Source organism: Drosophila suzukii, chromosome 4 (assembly GCF_043229965.1).
Source record: "Drosophila suzukii chromosome 4, CBGP_Dsuzu_IsoJpt1.0, whole genome shotgun sequence".
Classification (NCBI taxonomy): domain Eukaryota; kingdom Metazoa; phylum Arthropoda; class Insecta; order Diptera; family Drosophilidae; genus Drosophila; species Drosophila suzukii.
Window position 1 is genome coordinate 43,918 of NC_092083.1, and position 19,181 is coordinate 63,098.

General features: G+C 38.0%; 1 protein-coding gene and 1 long non-coding RNA gene across 12 annotated transcripts in view; one reads left to right on the top strand and one right to left on the bottom strand.

Moving 5' to 3' along the window:
- Cadps (calcium-dependent secretion activator 1) overlaps positions 1–19,181 on the bottom strand; it is a 90,459-nt gene that overhangs the window by 9,600 nt on the left and 61,678 nt on the right. For 5 of the 8 annotated variants that reach the window (XM_036822689.3, XM_017088629.4, XM_065867393.2 and 2 more), the window contains 2 exons: positions 11,026–11,167; positions 10,579–10,746 (listed from right to left, as the gene is read on the bottom strand). In XM_036822689.3, coding sequence (XP_036678584.2) covers positions 10,579–10,746; positions 11,026–11,167 — 310 coding nt within the window. The remainder of the gene's footprint in view (positions 1–10,578; positions 10,747–11,025; positions 11,168–19,181) is intronic. The other 3 variants (XM_065867394.2, XM_065867392.2, XM_070997195.1) reach the window with 1 other exon arrangement.
- On the top strand, positions 5,218–6,284 carry LOC136117249 (uncharacterized). 4 transcript variants are annotated; one of them, XR_010654657.2, is made up of 5 exons: positions 5,218–5,348; positions 5,413–5,475; positions 5,546–5,732; positions 5,805–5,919; positions 6,043–6,274. It is a non-coding gene; the product is annotated as an uncharacterized lncRNA (long non-coding RNA). The 4 variants fall into 4 exon arrangements; XR_010654656.2 differs by having other exon boundaries at positions 5,233–5,475; positions 6,043–6,272; XR_011604540.1 differs by having other exon boundaries at positions 5,233–5,732; positions 5,787–5,919; positions 6,043–6,284.

The window sequence follows — 19,181 nt, forward strand, 5'->3', positions numbered from 1 at the left end:
GTGTTCCGACTTACACGCCTGAAGTGTAAAAACTTACACAAAATAGACAGTGCTTGACATTAAAAATTGTTTCTTTGTTTTTCTAAAAAATGTTCATTTAATAAGTACTGTAACGAACTGATTTTGTATGTCTGCTCGCTACTAGATTCGTGCGGCTAGCTCAGAAGATTGTGCGTTCGTCCCACCAAATTTATATGACGTGATTGCCCGTAGATCAGTGAGAAAACAAAGTGTTCAAATGGTAACAGTGGGATTTATTCTCGTGGTATTGGTACAGCGGGTGTGTGGCTATGCTGGCTTCTGTATCTCCTTGTCCTGGTTCCGCCGGCTGCTGGTGCTCCTCCTTCTGGCTTGTCGACTCGTTGACTCGACGTCCGCTGGCTCCTGTGTCTCGGGTCGCTCGTAGTGGCCGCCTCTGCTCGCTTGCCGATGCAGTGCCTCGGGGTCGCTTGTCGCGCCTTAGACTCGCAGAGAATTCGGCCTTGTGGGCTTAGGGAAGTGTCACCATTCTCAGACTAGGGTGAACAAGCTTTGCTCTCCAGGCTAACGCCTTTCGAGGCAAGACCTGTCCCTTGCTCTGTCCCGGACGGTCCCGCTAGGTTCTTGCTCAGATCGCGCTGACAGTCATTGCTTCCGCCAGGAAGCTGCCTAGCAGTTCACTTTGCTTTACGCCTAGCGCAGACGAACGTTCCACCCGGCTTCACCCTAATGCTTGACGTCCGCGACGCTCCTGCGTTCCCCAATGAGCTCCGCGCGACGATGGTAACGTGGCTGCCGGAGATGTCTGCTGGCGTCGCTGTCGATGTCCTCTGCGCTGTCTTCTGGCCAGTATCTCGTTGTTCTGGCGCTCGGGGAGCTGGGCGGTCGCTGCTCGGGAACTTCGCCGGTAATCGCAGGGCTCTCCAGGCTGCCGCCTCTTGAAACCGCAAATCGATCTACCGCTCGTCCGTCACGCCAGGTCCTGCTTGGTCGGGCAAGGTACGCTGGGTCGCAGACAACTTTCCTCCCCAAGCTGACGGCTCTTCGTCGTAGGACTCTTTTGCTTGTCTCTGACAGACCCGCCGGGCGACTCGCCAGGGTGTGGTCGTGACAAAGTTAGAAAACAAACGCCTTGACTTAGCCGCGTGATGCCTTTCAGAACTCAGCCACCTGTGTCTCAATTCGGAGATTCCTGATGTCCTAATCCCGAACGTCTCGACGTGGCGATCTTGCTCCTTGTATGCTTCCCACGGCGCTGCTTCCGACGACTCGCTTGGTTGTAGCTCCCTCGTAGATTATTTGCTTGACTGACTGTTTATTTGGTACTTTAATTGATCTTGAAGGTTTGACTCCTCGTGATCGACTGATCCAGCTGCCAGCGCTCTGCGGCCTTATATAGGGCCTCCAAGCACCGTTATTTCCCTTTTGCGCACGGCCCGCTGGATCTTTCCACTCTGGGTCTAAAGTCCGTGCCTCCTGAATGACCCACTTGTCCTTTACGTACCGCTTCCAATAGATGTTCCGCCCACTGCTGCCGTTCCGCTGATTCCCGTGCCGCTTGTGGCACGCCTGTGTGCCGCTCCACTGCCGAGATGTGGCACTTCCTCTCCCGGTCCAAAGTTCACGGGAGAGTCCAAAGTCCAGTGGAGTTCCGTTATTCCCTTCTGCATACGGCACTCTTGCTCTGCCCGCGAAGTCTCCATTCTCTCTCGATCTCCATCCTTGGTCTCCAATCTCTCTCGCTCTCTTTCATTGGTCTCCAAACTCTCTCGCTCTCCTTCGTTGGTCTCCAAACTCTCTCGATCTCCACCCTTGGTCTCCAAACTCTCTCGATCTCCACCCTTGGTCTCCAAACTCTCTCGTTCTCCTCGCCGCGCCGTTACTACGCGAATTCGCCGCGTATCTGGTAAGCGGCCGGCCATCTGCTGCTGCTTCTATTTGTGGGGAGTTATTCAACTCCTCACAGTACATTTTTACAAGTGTAAACACACATATTATAGAAAATGAAAGTTGATTTTTTGGTCAATATCCGTCTTAAACGATTAAAACAAGTAGTAACTAATAGAAAGGTATTGAGATTTTCTTCAATTTCAATGGTTCATGAGAAAATGCGATGAAAGAAGAAAAAGTTAAATTTAGAAGATTTAATATAGGGAAACCGAGGGATCAAAATGTACCAATAAAAATAGCTAGATATCTTGGATTTTTTATAAGACTGAAAAGTTTTATTCAAATTAAGTATTTGGTGTCTTAAACAACGTTGTTTAAACTTTCTTTTCATTTTAAACAAGGAAGAACGCTTTCGTCGAGTACCTCGACTATCAGATACCCGTTACTCAGCTAATGAAACCAAAGGGAAATGAAAATATGCAAGCAGCAAAGCAAGATTGAAATGCTCCACCTACCGGCGGTAGACAGATTTAAGCGTTATGGGCGTTAGAGTGGGCTTGGCAAATTTTTTTTGGATCAATCGATAGGTAATGACGAGACCAATACATTTCAGTTAAAATTTTTTATCTAGCATGAAAAGTGTGGGCGCCACAGGCTTGGGCGGTCGATAGGTATTGACGAGAACAATACATTTCAGTTTAAATTTTTACTCTAGCATCAAAACTGTAGGAGGCACAGTTTTGGGCGGTTTGTGGGCGTTCGAGTGGGCGTAGCACTCTGCTGAAACAAACTTGCGCGGCGCAGGAATCTCAGGAATCTGCATACCTAATTCCAGTATTGTAGCTTGTAAAGTTTCCGAGATCTCAACGTTCATACGGACAGACGGACATGACTAGATCGACTCGGCTAGTGATCCTGATCAAGAATATATATACTTTACGGGGTCGGAAACGCTTTCTTCTGCTTGTTACATACTTTCCGACGAATCTAGTATACCCTTTTACTCTACGAGTAACGGGTATAAAAATTAAAAATGTTTAAAAATAACGGAGTTTTATCCAAATTGTCGGACCAATATCGATTTTATGTATCTTGTGGTGGACACGATTCCGGAAGAACGGTTTCAATCAATTATTTTGTCACTGAACGAATAAATTTAAAAACTTTAGGTTAAAGCGGAAATAAGGGAGCTTGACCAAAGAAATAACGAAATATCAAGCAATCCGTCAAGAAAATCACTTGCGCCGAAGGCATTAATATTTATACGGCGTACCATGTCGTATATTAAAGTAACTGATACCTATCTGAGAGCTTATTTGAGATAGTCTGGATAGCGGACAGGTGATTCGCATATATTGGCAATTCAGATGACGGCGAAATATAGGAACATTTTATGTATATAACAAGGAAGAACGCTATAGTCGAGTACATCGACTATCAGATACCCGTTACTCAGCTAAAGGGACCAAAGGGAAATGGAGATATGCAAGCAGCAAATCGAGATTTAAATACGCCACCTACCGGCGGTAGACAGATTTAAGCGTTATGGGCGTTAGAGTGGGCGTGGCAAAATTTTTTTGCATCAATCGATAGGTATTGACGAGACCAATACATTTCAGTTAAAATTTTTTATCTAGCATGAAAACTGTGGCCGTCACAGGTTTGGGCGGTTTATGGGCGTTAGAGTGGGCGTCGCAATTTTTTTTGGGTCACTCGATAGGTATTGATAAGAATAATACAGAATCAAGAATATATATACTTTATGGGGTCGGAAACGCTTCCTTCTGCCTGTTAATACTTTCCGACGAATCTAGTATACCCTTTTACTCTACGAGTAACGGGTATAAAAATACCGGAACGAGAAAGTTTTATACCGAGAATTTCGATGTCATTTCATTCCTTGAGAATTAGAACTTCAGATGGTTATTTTCAGTCAACGTCGGGTCGGACGATCAAGCACATAAGTTGTGTACTTACTTGGAAAAACTTCGGAGCTAAGAATATCCGGTTTTAACCAGGTTTCAGTAAATACAAAAACGTGGGAAGACGCGGAAAAACCATCAGTGTACAAATTAGTCAGCTTACTTAGTAAACCTCTTGTATTTTGATAGAAAAACAGTAGGAAAGAATCTAGTTTTTGGGACAGAAGAAGAGGTAGAGGGCGCTGTGGACGGCTCATTAGAGGGGTTTTCAACTTCCTTTAAACGAATTTCCTTTTTTAGCCACGTACTCTTTAACAAAAATGACTACAGGCCAAAATTTGGTCGAGCACACAGTTGCAATCTGAGCAACAGGAATACCAATTTTACAAGATTACATATTCCTAGCATATATAAATGTAAATTGTTCAACCTTTAAGTCATCAACCTGAATTTTTCTACGGATATAGGCCGTGATATCCAGGGATGAAAGGTCAAGACTCAGCCGTAAAAAAAATATTTGCTTTCCCTGCGGTCTACAGGTTATAGGTTTTGGTACCACGCAGGTGACAGGATTTGGTACTACAGCATTAATTGCCGGACCACCAGTTTCCATCGTCATTCCGGACGTGAAGTCAACATGCGGCGTTGGATTCAGTGTTTTATTATTAACCTAAGATTTTCCGGGTATCGCAAGCGGCAAAATATAGCGATCTGTACATTCGGGAACCGATTTTTTATTAGCCTTCGACCTCAGTACGATTTGAGCGGTGGCTGAGGTCAATTGCTGTGCTGAAGACCCCGGATCGCCAGAGGGAGTTTCACTGGCGTCGACCGCGATCTTTTTGCGCTTAGGGGAATGGGACTCAGATACGTATTTTTACGGCTTTTGCGGATGACTTTCGTAACGGTGCTCTTAGTGAGCCGCCTTTCGGAGATTGCCTGTTCTAATAGCGCAAGTCACTCCTCTTATCAACTGCATCGTGTACCAGGACTGAAAAATCAAGGCACCTTGCATGGCAAATATTTTCGCATGTATGGCACGGAATACTCAGTTGTCCATCAATGATAACCGCCTTGTATTTCTTTGAACTACAGACTGACATTACAGGTATATATTGGACCACTGCAGTGGTGCACTGTGCAAATTAAAGCTCTAAAAAGATAAGAGCAAATTAAAGAGCAGTAGAGAGTGAGCGGGAGGTACTGGGCGGGAGAGTGCGAGCGGGAGAGAGTGAGGGGGAGAGAGTTAGCGGAGGATTTAGCGTAAGTTTTTGCTATTCGAAAACAAGAAAGTTTAGCGCGTGAGTGCGGGAGAACGGGTAACTACAGTTTAGACTCTAGGCGCCCCAAACAGCGTTTAGAAGAAAAAGAAAAAGAGAAACATAATACAATGGCAACAATCACTGCACAGAGACCTTAGTTTTAAGCTAATGTTCACAGAGAGAATTCTGACGTTCTCATCTGAGTTGAAAACGTTCTTAAAATGAGAACGACATTTTATCAGCTCAAAATGTTCTCTTTGTAATTGAATCAAGTTGAGTTTGTACTTAAAATTTGGTAAAATCAAAATTGTTCTCAAAACAACAACGTGGCTCTTAAATCAAATTCAATTTGTTCTCAGAAAACCAATAATCTTCAAATGTTCTTAAGGTAAGAACGGAGAGGACTAAAAATAGAACACAAAGTGAGTTGCGTTTCGACTTGAAATTGCGTTCTGGATTTTTTATAACGCGTTAGTATCTTTCGGTTAACAGTTAGCACGCGTTAGACTCTTCTTCTTTGCTCTTCTTCTTCTGAACCATTCGGCTGGCACATTTCATCTGCGTTTCGATTTTTTTGTGCCGCATATAAAGTGTAAAGTGATGGAAAGCGAAAGTGACGAGCAGTTGTTAAAGTTCCTGAAGGATGTAGAAATGGAGTCCGTAAGAAAATTCCATGAAGGTTAGTATAAATTCCTTAGTACTTAGAGCTTTAAAATAATATACACTTTTACAGCTCTTCTTTTCTTTGCAGTAAAGTCTATGTATGTACATATGTACATATGTATGGAATGTACATACACCTGCAAGTGTTTGCTGAATTGTTTTTAAAGATTGGCTGCATTGAGTGTGTTTTTCTCAAGAATTTGGTAAGGACAAATTCGATCGTGTCTGTATGTATATATAAACACATGTAAGAAAAACACTTATAATTGTCAGAAAATCATAAAAAAAACTTATAATTACTCTCAAATTTATTCTTTTATTTTCAGCACACTCTTACATTACATTAATTTAGATTTATATATTTACAATAATGTTATATTATAAGCCCTTAAATAATCAAATATTAAATATGTAACTGTCACCAACTTAATAAAAATATGAAACTATTATAAAATAAATAAACTTATTTTTGCGTTTTTTTGGGAAGAGAATTCAGTTTTAAATCATTTTTCTTTTAATATTAGTTTAAAATGTTCTTCTTTTGATCCTAAAATTTAAATAAAATCAATCACAAAATGTTATCATATTGATAAACTTCCGTTTAGCTCCAACGCCCGATTTTTTTCAAACTTTCCATATCAACGTGTTTTTGGGTCCTGATTACGGGAAAAATAGTGGCCCAACAAACGGGATTTCGGAATATAACGGTAAAAACCGTAAAATGTTTGTTTTTTGCTGTTTTTTTTTTCGAAAATGTAAGGAAAATCAAAAATGTCTCAGACAAGAACCAAAGATATTTACTAAACGGACCTTTTTTGTTATAATCAACGGAAAAGAAATATTTTAAATAGGAGGTGAACATTTAAAAATATTGCATTATCCCGCCATAAAAATGGCGTCAGATAGTTTCGACTAATCGATAACAGCATTTTAGGTGATGGACCTTTTTCGTCTTTTTTTACGTTATATCGTGCTCATGCTTCCCATTTAGCGAAATATACAATCACTTTGCATTCAAAGCTTGTACTGAGAAGACCTGAAAATGGAAGAACTTAATTTGTTCAAATTGGTCTCCATTCTGAGCAGTCGGGAGAGTACTTTGCAATGGCTGCGGATGTCGGGTTAATACCCAAAGACCGCTATTGCCATAAACATAAGCAGAGCATGATTTTGTTAGATCATAAATCAATATGCCGCGATTTTTGTTAAAAATTTTTTTGCCTGCGACCTTAGAAATGCTTTTTATATTTTTTTGGTTAATACATTTTATTTCCGTTTTATAATTTGAATTTGATTTGTTTTTCTTAATTTATTTTTAACTATGACAACTGAAATGCTCTTTCAACATTTCTATTTTGCTTTTTCTTTTCATTTAGACTTTATTATTTTAATTTCGTGTTCCTAAAAATGTTAATGCCGTTCTCGTGTCTTGGTCGTTCCATCACTAAAACATCGAGTGACATCGACAGTAAGGAATCACTTTGAATGTTACAATCTACCAAAAAACCCCAGACCGAGTGCACAAACGGAACTGAAACAAAGGGTTGTTTCTCTGAAGCTAAGCGATTGAGTCTCAATTCTTAAGTGCTTTCAACTGAGCAGGGGAGAATATATTATAAAAGTTCTGTTGACCGTATCTACGAGCTCAGTTAAAAATGTGGGCGACAGACAGGTTTTAGCGTTATGTGCGATAGAGTCGGCGTGTCACACTTTATTACGTCAATCGGTAGGTTTTGAAGAAACCATTACCCGTCAGTTAAACTGTATTCTACTATTAAAACTGTAGGCGCCACAGTATTAAGCGGGGCAAACAAACTTGGGCTAAATACGAAGTCAAGGAATCTAAATTTCCAAAATTTTAAGTCTCTAGCTCTTATACAAGGAGTGTCTCAGAAGTCCCCAAGCTTTTTTAATAAAATGAAAACTACAACAAATTTTTGCGTATTTGTTTTTTTGTTCCTTACAGTAATCTCCATCTGCTTCAATGCACTTATGGCTTCGTCCAACAACAATTCCAAATTGTGTTTAAATTTGTCGATCGGAATGGCCATGTCAGCATAGTGTTGACTTTTCTTGGCTAATTTCACTTAGCCGAACAGGAAGAAGTCGCAGGGTGCCATATCAGGCGAGTTATTAATGGTAAAAATTATATTTAAAAAAAAATAGGTCACAAATGTCGATCGATGGGAAGGCGCATTATCATTATCAACACTCATTTTTGAACCGTTGACGCAAACATACTGTCACATTAGGCGCTACAACCCCATTTCCACCGTTTCAAATGTCATTAAAGATGCACCTTTCAACACGAGTTTTTACAAAGAGGTGGCACCACCAGAAATTGCCCAAATGCTTGGGACATACGATACCTATCATAATGATACCGATCTAGAATATATACCTAATGGGGTCGGAAACGCTTCCTTCTACCTGTTACATTCTTTTACCCGAATACAATGTATCCTTTTTATTCTACGAGTAAAGGGTATCGTTATAGTTTCGTTGTTTTTAATCACATTTTCTTCTACTCTGGGGTACAGATTTTTAAAACAGTTTTAAATCCTACGACCCCGATCCCACGGTCGATCGATAAATTTATGAGAAAACAAGGAAGAACGCTATAGTCGAGTACCTTGACTATCAGATGCCCGTTACTCAGCTAAAGGGACCAAAGGGAAATGGAGATATGCAAGCAGCAAAGCGAGATTAAAATGCGCCACCTACCGGCGGTAGACAGATTCAAGCGTTATGGGCGTTAGAGTAGATTTTGTATCTAGCATAAAAATTGTGGGTGCCACAGGCTTTGGTGGTTTGTGGGCGTTCAAATTTTTTTTGGATTAATCGATAGGTATTGACGAGACTAAAACGTTTCAGTTAAACTTTTTTATCTAGCATACAAGTTGTGGGCGCCAAAGACTTTAAATATATTTATTTTTATATTTAAATATATATCTGTCATAGGAACTGTCGGAATTTATATATACAAATCTTTCGAATATACGATTTCCGTAATATAAATGTGATTTCATTCGCATGATCTTGTTTAAGATGCAAGGGTATATCAACTTCGGATTGCTGAAGTTAGCTTTCTTTCTTGTTATGTTTGGTACTAAGGATTTTTTAAAATTATAATGCAAACAAGTTTACCAAGATAATAAACGCAGCTTTCAATGTTAAACAATGTCACATGTCGATAAACGTAATATTTTTATGTACATTATTAAGGATTTTGAGGATGGGAAAGATTAAAATGCAATAAAGCTTACAAAAACTATAATCGGAGCTTAACATGTTAAATAATGACACATATCGCTATGTAACAAGCCAATAAATATGTCAAAACCAACAATTTTGGTACTAGATGAAATATGTACTATGTTTAAAGTTTATTAATATAACAAAATTAATGCTTTAAAATGTCCTGCAAAGTACAATTTATGTAAAATGAAAATAATTGTAATCTGTCAATAAATTTGTTTTCTTTTTCTCAACCACACTTTAAATTGTGAAAGAAAGTCGTTCTATTGTGCAACCTAAAATGAAAAATAATCGAAAAATACCTTAATCAAAAAAAAACTTTAAAATGTCCTGAAAAGTAGCTCTTTTGGTAAATTGAAAATCAATGTTATCAGACAATATGCTGTTCTTTTTTCAACTGCACTTTTAGTTGTGAAATAAAAGATATTGTGCATCCGAAAAATTGAAAAATAGTCGAAAAATACCTAAAGCAGTCTTTCATTCAGCTGATGACGAACAAATCTTTATAATATTTAAAAGTGGCTTAAAAGAAATCCATTTAGGTAAAATGAAAATAAATTTTATAACCCGATAATTTGGGTTTCGTTTTCTCGCCTGCGCTTTAAATGATGAAATCGAAGTAAAAAAAATACTTAAAGCCGGTATTCATTCAGCTGATAACATATTAAAAAATGGCTGAAGAGAAGTATACTGATGTAAAAATTATACTGCGAAAGAGAAAGTATTCATCGTTGAGGTTGCTTTAAGGAAAAATGTGGTTTTGAAAAATCAAGAGGAAACACTATAGTCAAGCCCATCGACTATCATATACCCTTTACTCACTCAGCTAAACAATTTAACTTGTTAACTAATGGTCCTACTTAAATCATTTTGGGTACGCCGATAGATTGACAAATTAAATAAAATAATATGGGCACTAAAAAATCTTCATTCATGTGGGCGCCTTGAACTTTTGTATATAATAGAATCTGTAACTCAAGCTTGAAAAACGTGGTCGCAAAACCGAACTGAGCGTTATGGGCGATGGGACTTTTGACTTGCCGTAGGATTTATAGTTACTAATTGAATCTACTTGTCAAGTTTTAACTCTCTAGCTTTTAGTATGTATGAGTGAGATCGACTTATTCCTAGCGGGGAAAGCTTTAATTGCTTAAGACTTTTTAATTAATGATCCGTTTTGATCAATAAGTAACCTAATGCTCTTATAATTTCCGAGATGGCCCCTACGAACCGTAACTAAAGGACCGAGTTAAAAAACAAAGTAACGGACGATATAACGGCCCTAGCATTTCTATAATAAATGTATTTAAAAATATCAAAATACTTTGTTATAAAGATTTGCAATATTTTTTAAATGCACGAACTTAACAACGCTATAAGTATGAAATTATGAACAAGGAAATCGTTTTCAAGATAATATGTAACTTAACAATACTACGATTTTTCTAGAATTCATTTTCTATCTTGTGAAATGCATATAAATGCTGACAAGTTATAAGATCGGCAATGCTAGAAATTTGGCAAAACACAAAATGCAAAACCAAATGCAGACAACTTGAAAATCTACTTCTATAAATAAATTGATTTTTTTTATATTTAAAAACCTCATTTCGTCGCTGGCCGCTGTTGAATTAGATTGCTTTGGTAACTTCGGCACATAAAAATTTACTGTATCTTTTTTGCCGCTGAGTAGCATTGATGGGTTGAGAGCTGCTGTATTGAGCGCCTGGGCAGCATTGTTTAATGCTGCAGGGTTCAAAGCAGCGTTAATCCTAAAGTTTTATAGAATAAAAATATAAATACAACACAAATACTGCGTTTATATGCAGAATATGAAATTTGAGCTTAATTAATATATGTACGTATGTGTGACCTTGCCAATCTGATTTCCAAAATATCTTTCAATCGGATCAGTTAATGAGTTAAATTTAATATAATTTTTGAGTATTAATTTGCCAATTATGAATATTGTTTGCAATATGTGCATATATTACTCATACAATTATTTGTTTTAAGTTGTACGGTAATTGAACATTTAAAGTCATACATACCCTTTGCTTTCCCAGCGTTCCTTTTCAAATCCCTTATGAATTGACTGAGCTATTGAAGATTCCATCAGATCTACGTACCGCACGACTAATGGTGCGAATGTGTCTCGAAGGTGCTGATGAAAACGCCCATTCCGCAAATTATCTAAAAACAAAATGATATATAACCAATAATTAGATTATCAAAAAAAGGAAGAACGCTATAGTCGAGTACCTCGACTAAAGGGACCAAAGGGAAATTATCTAGCATAAAAATTGTGGGCGCCACAGGCTTGGTCGGTTTGTGGGCGTTAGAGTGGGCGTGGCAATCTTTTTTTGGATCAATCGATAGGTATTGCCGAGATAATACACTTCAGTTAAAATTTTTTATCTAGCATGAAAATTGTGGGCGCCGCAGGTTTGTAAGCGTTAGAGTGGGCGTGGCATATTCGCGTAACATAATTGCGCTGCGTACAGAGCTACGGAATCTAAACATAAGATCCCAATTCTCTCTAATATTTTCCGAGATCTCAGCGTTCATACGGACCGACTAGGCTTGTGATCCTGATCAAGAATATACCTACTTTATGGGGTCGGAAACGCTTCCTTCTGACTGTTACATACTTTCCGACGAATCTAGTACACACTCTACGTGTAACGGGCATAAATACTTTTGTAAACGTAAAAGTCCATAAACTAGTCTATTTGGTATGTTCGGCTAGCGACTAACAGCGACAAGTGAACGCCCAAATATAATAGGAGCATTATTGTATATAAAAAAAAACAACTAATATTGTTTTATAAACGCCCTAATATTTTAGGAGCACTATTGTACATCGAAAAAAAACAACTAATATGGTTTTATAAAAGTAAATTATTTGAGTATAGTAAAATTAAGTAAATTGAATTTACTTATAATGTTATGTTTATTTATTATACATTTTTATTACAACATAATTTTTTAGTTTAGTTATAAAAATTAAGTCCGTTAAAATTGATTTCAATATTAAAAACATTTTAGAATAAACATTTTTAAAAAATTCATGTTGTATTTCTTAGTCAAGAAGTAAAAATTTAATAGTCGGATATTTTTCGCTTTAGAAAGCGTATAGGTGCAGTGGCACGCGCCAACAGCGAAGAAAAAACAAGGAAGAACGCTATAGTCGAGTACCTCGACTATCAGATACCCGTTACTCAGCTAAATGGAGATATGCAAGCAGCAAAGCGAGATTAAAATGCGCCACCTACCGGCGGTATACAGATTTAAGCGTTATGGGCGTTAGAGTGGGCGTGGCAAATTTTTTTTTTGGATCAATCGATAGGTATCGACGAGACCAATACATTTCAGTTAAAATTTTGTATCTAGCATGAAAGTTGTGGGCGTCACAGGTTTTTGCGGTTTGTGGGCGTTAAAGTGGGCGTAGCAAACTTTTTTTTGAGTCAATCGATAGGTGTTGATGAGAACAATACATTTCAGCTAAAATTTTTGTTCTAGCATCAAAACTGTAGGAGCCACAGTTTTGGGCGGTTTGTGGGCGTTGGAGTGGGCGTGGCACATTGCTGAAACAAACTTGCGCTGCGTAAGAAGCTCAGGAACCTGCACGCCAAATCTCAATAGCCTAGCTCCCATAGTTTCCGAGATCTCAGCGTTCATCCGGACGGACAGACAGACGGACAGACGGACAGACGGACATGGCTAGATCGACTCGGCTAGTGATCCTGATCAAGAATATATATACTTTGTGGGGTCGGAAACGCTTCCTTCTGCCTGTTACATACTTTCCGACGAATCTAGTATACCCTTTTACTCTACGAGTAACGGGTATAACAAAAGAAATCAAGTAAAGGGGAGAGAGGAAGACTTGGTGCATTCTGTTTGGGTGATTGAAAGGGAAGCATACATTTTAATTGTGCGCAGCAGAGTTTCTTTAATCGTTTCTTTAAGTTAATATAATAAAGTCAGGTAAGTGCTGCATTAAGTTTAGGATGTTGTGCAATGATCTTAGTTTAAAGTACGTAAATTTTGAAGGTATTCAATAAGATCCGTTAGCCGAAAGTGGACAATGAAATGTTTTGTGCCAAAAAAAATCCCGCAAAGGGTTTATACACAGCTCTAAAAGGTAAATATACAAATTAACAAGTAAAACGCATTTTTTAATCACATGTTTGAGAAAGGCGATGACGAACGTAAAAAACAAACTAACAAAACAAAAGAATTAGAAATACTAACTAATTGCCTTTTAATTGAAAATCATAATAATACGATCTAATTAAAATGAATTTAAATGTAATTAAAAATGTATGTACTTTAAATTCTATATTTTTGTAAGTGAAAACTCATGGGAAAAATTCTGAATTTCACAAGTGATTTCACTTGGGACGTGTCACTTGCAAGTCATTTTATAAGTGAAAACTCATTGGTAATATTCTGAATTTCACAAGTGATTTCACGTGGGACGTGTCACCGAAAAACTTAAAAAATCTGAGACCATCTCCAAAATGTCCTGCTCACATACTTAAGCCACCTGGAACATATTGGTTGAAAAAGTAAAAAAATTTCCCAATATTCCTTATACTTTTAATAAATTTACTTCAATATTGAGTGGGATGACCTTTCTGCTTAAGAAGAGCGGAGCAACGCTTTGGCATTGAGTCCACAAGACGTGCGCACTGTTGATGGGTGATTTTCTTCCACTCTTCTTGCAAAACTCGCCATAAATCGTTTTTATTTGCTGGTTTTTTTTGGCCAACGACTTGTGAAACAGCCTCAGACCATAATCGAAGCCCCACCATGTTTAACAGTCTTCTTCGTGTATTTGGGGTCCAATTGTTTTTTGGGAGAACGTCGTACATATGGTTTACCATCACTCCCAAAGACATTAAACTTGGATTCGTCGCTCCAAACAATCATGTTCCAAAAATTGGGACCTTTTTGAATATGCTCTCTGGCGAATTGAAGGCGCTTTTTAACATTTTTAATTGACAGCAATGGTTTTTTTTTGGCAATGCGTCCATATAACCCGAATTCATTTAGCCGTCTTCTTATGGTCTGAGTTGACACATTCACGCCATAATCTGCCACCATTTGACCCCTGATTTGCGTCAAAGACTAGAACAGATCGGCTTTACTGATTTTGAAAATCCGTCTATCGTCGTTTAAAGTGGTTTTTCTGGGCTTTTCACGTGGAACACTTTCCCAGGTTCCATGTTTCTTATAAAATGCAATCGCATTTCTGACTTGGCCACGCGAAAAATGTAAAGTCTTACAAATTTGTAGAATATTTGTGTTTTTTTCGTAATATCCCATATTACCTTTCTTTCGGCCGAATTTGAATTCTTATTTTTAGCCATAGCGGTCAAATTGTTTTGGGAAACGTATTTAGTATTCAATACTTTAGTTTAGAAAATAACTAGCACAACTTTTTCGGAAAAAACACAAGTTTGACGATTTTAGCTCAAGGTGGCTTAAGTATATGAGCAGAGCACAATACTTCTTTTTGACATTTAGTCAATTTTTTGGAAAATACGAATACCTACTTGTCATTTTTTACTGTGATCAGATGCTTAAATAACAGTTCTGCAAAATGCAAAAATTTCAGGCCGAAATAAATATGTTCAAAAAAGTTATTAAGAAAACAGTTTATGGTAGTGGCAGTGGCTTAAGTCTATGAGCACCACTGTACTTTATGGGTTCCGAAACGCTTCCTTCTACCTGTTACATACATATAATATACCTTTTTACTCTAAGAGTAACGGGTGTAGGTTCATGGCCTATTGAAATTTTTTTAGTTCAAACGATAGCTTCACATCTGCTGAACAGGTTCTATAAAGGTTATGTTAAAGTTCGTATAGAAAACTTTTCGTCTATCTGTCCGTGTGAACGCTGTGATCTCGACAACTATTGGGTTGGCAAGAAAGTCATGTCGTTTTTTTTCAATATTTTCAAAGATGATTTATTTATATCAGGACTTATAATTAATCAATTATGTATTGGCCGTTTTGTTCGACCACTAATGACCATCTCTCGGGCAGCTGCATAATTCCGCGCTCGAAGAACTTTTGGTCTTTTCCAGCAAAGAATCGAGACAAGTGGTTTTCGACAGCCTCATCTGAATCAAAGTTTTTACCATTCAAAGAGTTTTGAAGAGAGCGAAACAAATGGTAATCTGAAGGTGCTAAGTCCGGACTATAAGGTGGATGTGGTAGCACTTCCCAATTCAGCTCCGTTAATTTTTGCCGAGTGACCAAAGATGTGTGGGGCCTAGCGTTGTCATGGTGAAAGACTATACCCTTGCGATTAGCTAGTGCCGGCTCCTTTTCTTTAATTTTTTCCGCCAAATTGGATAGCTGGCGACAGTACACATCTGAATTGATGGTTTCATTCCGTCCCAGCAGCTCAAAGTGCACTACACCCTTCCAATTCCACCAAACAGACAGCATAACTTTCCTCTGATGGATATCGGCCTTTGATGTGGCTTGGGCTGGCTCATCTTTCTTGCTCCATGATCTTTTTCGTTGGACATTATTGTAAACAACCCACTTTTCGTCGCCAGTAATGATCCGCTTCAAAAAAGGATCGTTTTTAATCCGTTGCAGCAGAGAATAGCAGATGTTGATACGCTTAGTTAGGTGAATTTCCTTTAAGTTATGCGGAACCCAAACATCGAGCTTGCTTACGTAGCCAAGTTTCTTCAAATGGTTTTCAACCGTTGTATGCGACACACTGAGCTTCTCTGACATCTCCCGCGTTGAATAGCGCCGGTTTTCATCCAGCAAAGCCTGAATTTGTTCGTCAAAAACGGCCGATGGTCGACCAGAACGTGGGGCGTCTTTAACTCCAAAATCTCCAAGCCTGAATTTGGCAAACCAGCGCTGACATTGGCGATCACTCATGGCATCTTTACCATACACTTCGCACAATTTTTCGCGAGCTTCGACCGCTTTTTTTCCTTTTCGGAAGTAAAAAAGCAAAATATGCCGAAAATGCTCACTTTGGTCCTCCATGTTTAATTTGCTATAGCTTCCACAAATGTTATCGAATAATTACCAAATTTTCGTCGATAGTACCTAAGACAATAAGCTTTAAAACGATACTAAAAAGTGTGACCCTGGTGCTCGATTAGTCGTAAATAAATTAGATTAAAAACGATTACTAAAAAAAACGACATGACTTTCTTGCCCACCCAATATAAGAAAATCAGGTTACACTTTGGTCGAAACAGACCATTCATTCCATTTGTTAAAGGAAGATCAAATCGTTATAAAGTTATCTTGGCTACCAGTAAAAAAAAATGGTTACGATGAAAACGTATTCGAAATTTTTAGTCCTCCAGCCTAATTAAAGCGCTGTAACTTTTGAACCAAATTGAGTATTGAAAAACCATTCTTCTTAAAAATACAATTTACTCAAGGAAGGTAACTTCGGCAAGCCGAAGCTTGTATACCCTTGCAGTTATAATTATTAAATTTAAAAATAAAAAAAGGTATTCCCAATAGTATAAGATATAAGCTATAATTCGTTTCATATTATTTTCCCACCAATTTTCCGGTCGTTCCTATGGCAGCTATATGATATAGTCGTCCGATTTTGATAAAATTATGGGAGCTATAAGATATAGTTGTCCGATCCTGCAGGTTTCGACTAGTATACTACCTGCAAAAGATATAAGACTTTTAAGAAAGTTTCAGCCCGATAGCTTTAAAACTGAGGGACTAGTTTGCGTAGAAATGGACGGACGGACATGGATAGATCGACTCTTCTAGTCATGCTGATCAAGAATATATATACTTTATGGGGTCGGAAACGTCTCATTCACTGCGTTGCAAACTTCTGACTGAAATCAATATACCCTCTGCAAGGGTATAAAAAAGAAGCTTACTTCGCCCAACAGAAGCTTCTATACCCTTGCAGGTCGTCCGCATGGGAGCATGTATACAGAGCTTTCCAATTTTTTGAAAACTATAAATAATTACAGATACATTAAGGTAATGTTCCATTTCAATTTACTACCAAAAACAAAATATACCGGTCTTTGTATTATTTTGACATTTTTTAATTTTTTTTGTTTAAGTTTTTTTGTTTAATTTGATTCGCAATTCTGAAAAATTAAAAAGAAGTTTTATACCGGAGTGGTTAATGATCAAAAAATAACGGAGCTATTATTATTTTCCTATCATGTTCCCATTAATTATCTAATTTGAAAACTCTGAAATATTAAAAGAATGATACTTTTAAGAGTAGAAGTTAATGTCAAATAACACCAAAGTAATAATTTAAAAATTAGATTTTTTTTAAATTGGTTTTATCATTCCAATGAGAGCTATAGAAAATAGTGCTTTGACTCGACTTATGTACTACCTGCAATATAAATAAGACTTTTGGTACGGTTTTATCGCGATAGCTTTAAAACTGATAGATTACTTCGCATAGAAACGGACAGACGGGCGTGGCTAGATTGACTCGACTAGTGATGCTGATCAAGAACGTTTATACTTTATGGGGTCGGAAAGGTCTTCTTAACGGCAATGCAAACTTCTGACTGAAATTATTATACCGTCTGCAAGGGAATAAATATTTTTAAATTTTATAAACCCAAGCATGGTTTATGACTCCCTCTAAGACCGACGGTATTAACACAATTAATTAAAGGAAGCTTACTTCCGCAGGCCGAAGTTATTATATTCTTGCAATTAAAACCATGTCATGTAAAAAGTCAATTGTTTTTGGGGAGACTAAAAACGTATCATTAAGGCGTATAATAAAATATTGCCACACAGAACTTTTGGTATATGTTTCCCCACATCATCATGACATTGCATTAACCATATATTGTTACAAGTGTTGTTCGAATCGGTCGGAATTTATCAGAATACAAATAGCAGACTGCGGGGGTGTTAAACCCGTGCCAACGTGCCTCACATTTTCTTGAAACCAAAACTTCTATTCGATAGAGAGAAAAAAAAATTTATATCATTGTTAAAAAAGTGCATAGCACCAGACTCGATCGATCAAATTCAATAAAAGTTGCACTAAAAGTCTATTAAGGGTTTATATAATTATACCCGTTACCGAAGAGTAAAAGGGTATACTAGATTCGTTGGAAAGTATGTAACAGGCAGAAGGAAGCGTTTCCGACCCCATAAAGTGTATATATTCTTGATCAGGATCACTAGCCGAGTCACTAGCCATGTCCGTCTGTCCGTATGAACGCTAAGATCTCGAAAGCTATCAGAGCTAGGCTATTGAGATTTGGCGTGCAGATTCCTGAGCTTCTTACGCAGCGCAAGTTTGTTTCAGCAATGTGCCACACCCACTCTAACGCCCACAAACCGCCCAAAACTGTGGCTCCTACAGTTTTGATGCTAGAATAATAGAAAATAGAATAGAATAACTGAAATGTATTGCTCTCATCAATACCTATCGATTGACCTAAAAATATGTTTGCCACGCCCACTTTAACGCCCACAAACCTCCCAAGCCTGTGACGCCCACAATTTGCATGCTAGATAAAAAATTTTAACTGAAATGTATTGGTCTCGTCAATACCAATTGATTGATCCATTGATTGAATTTGCCACGCCCACTCTAACGCCCATAACGCTTAAATCTGTCTACCGCCGATAGGTGGATCATTTAAATCTCGCTTTGCTGCTTGCATTTCTCCATTTCCCTTTGGCCCCTTTAGCTGAGTAACGGGTATCTGATAGTCGAGGTACTATAGCGTTCTTCCTTGTTTTTTTTTAATTATAGTTTTACACAGTCTTTTAAAATGTGGCGCACGGATGATACAAACTTGCACTGCGTAGGAATGATTTTAATATACATGCTTATCCCAATATCAGCGTGCATACGGACAGACAGGCAGACATGTCCAACGGAAACGCTTCCTTCTACCTCTTGCATACTTTCCGACGAATCTAATATACCCATTTAAATCAATCAAGACAAATTTCACTAGTCTCAAGTCATAATTTTTGCCATTAGATCTTTATAGAAATTATCGACAGAAATTTAAAATAAAACAAGGAAGAACGCTATAGTCGAGTGCTTCGACTATCAGATATTCAGCTAAAAAGAAGCAAAAGGGAGATAGAAATATACAAAGGCAAAATTAGGTTGCAAGGCACCACCTACACGCGATTTCAATATATGGTAATGTGGGCGGCGACCTATTTAAGAT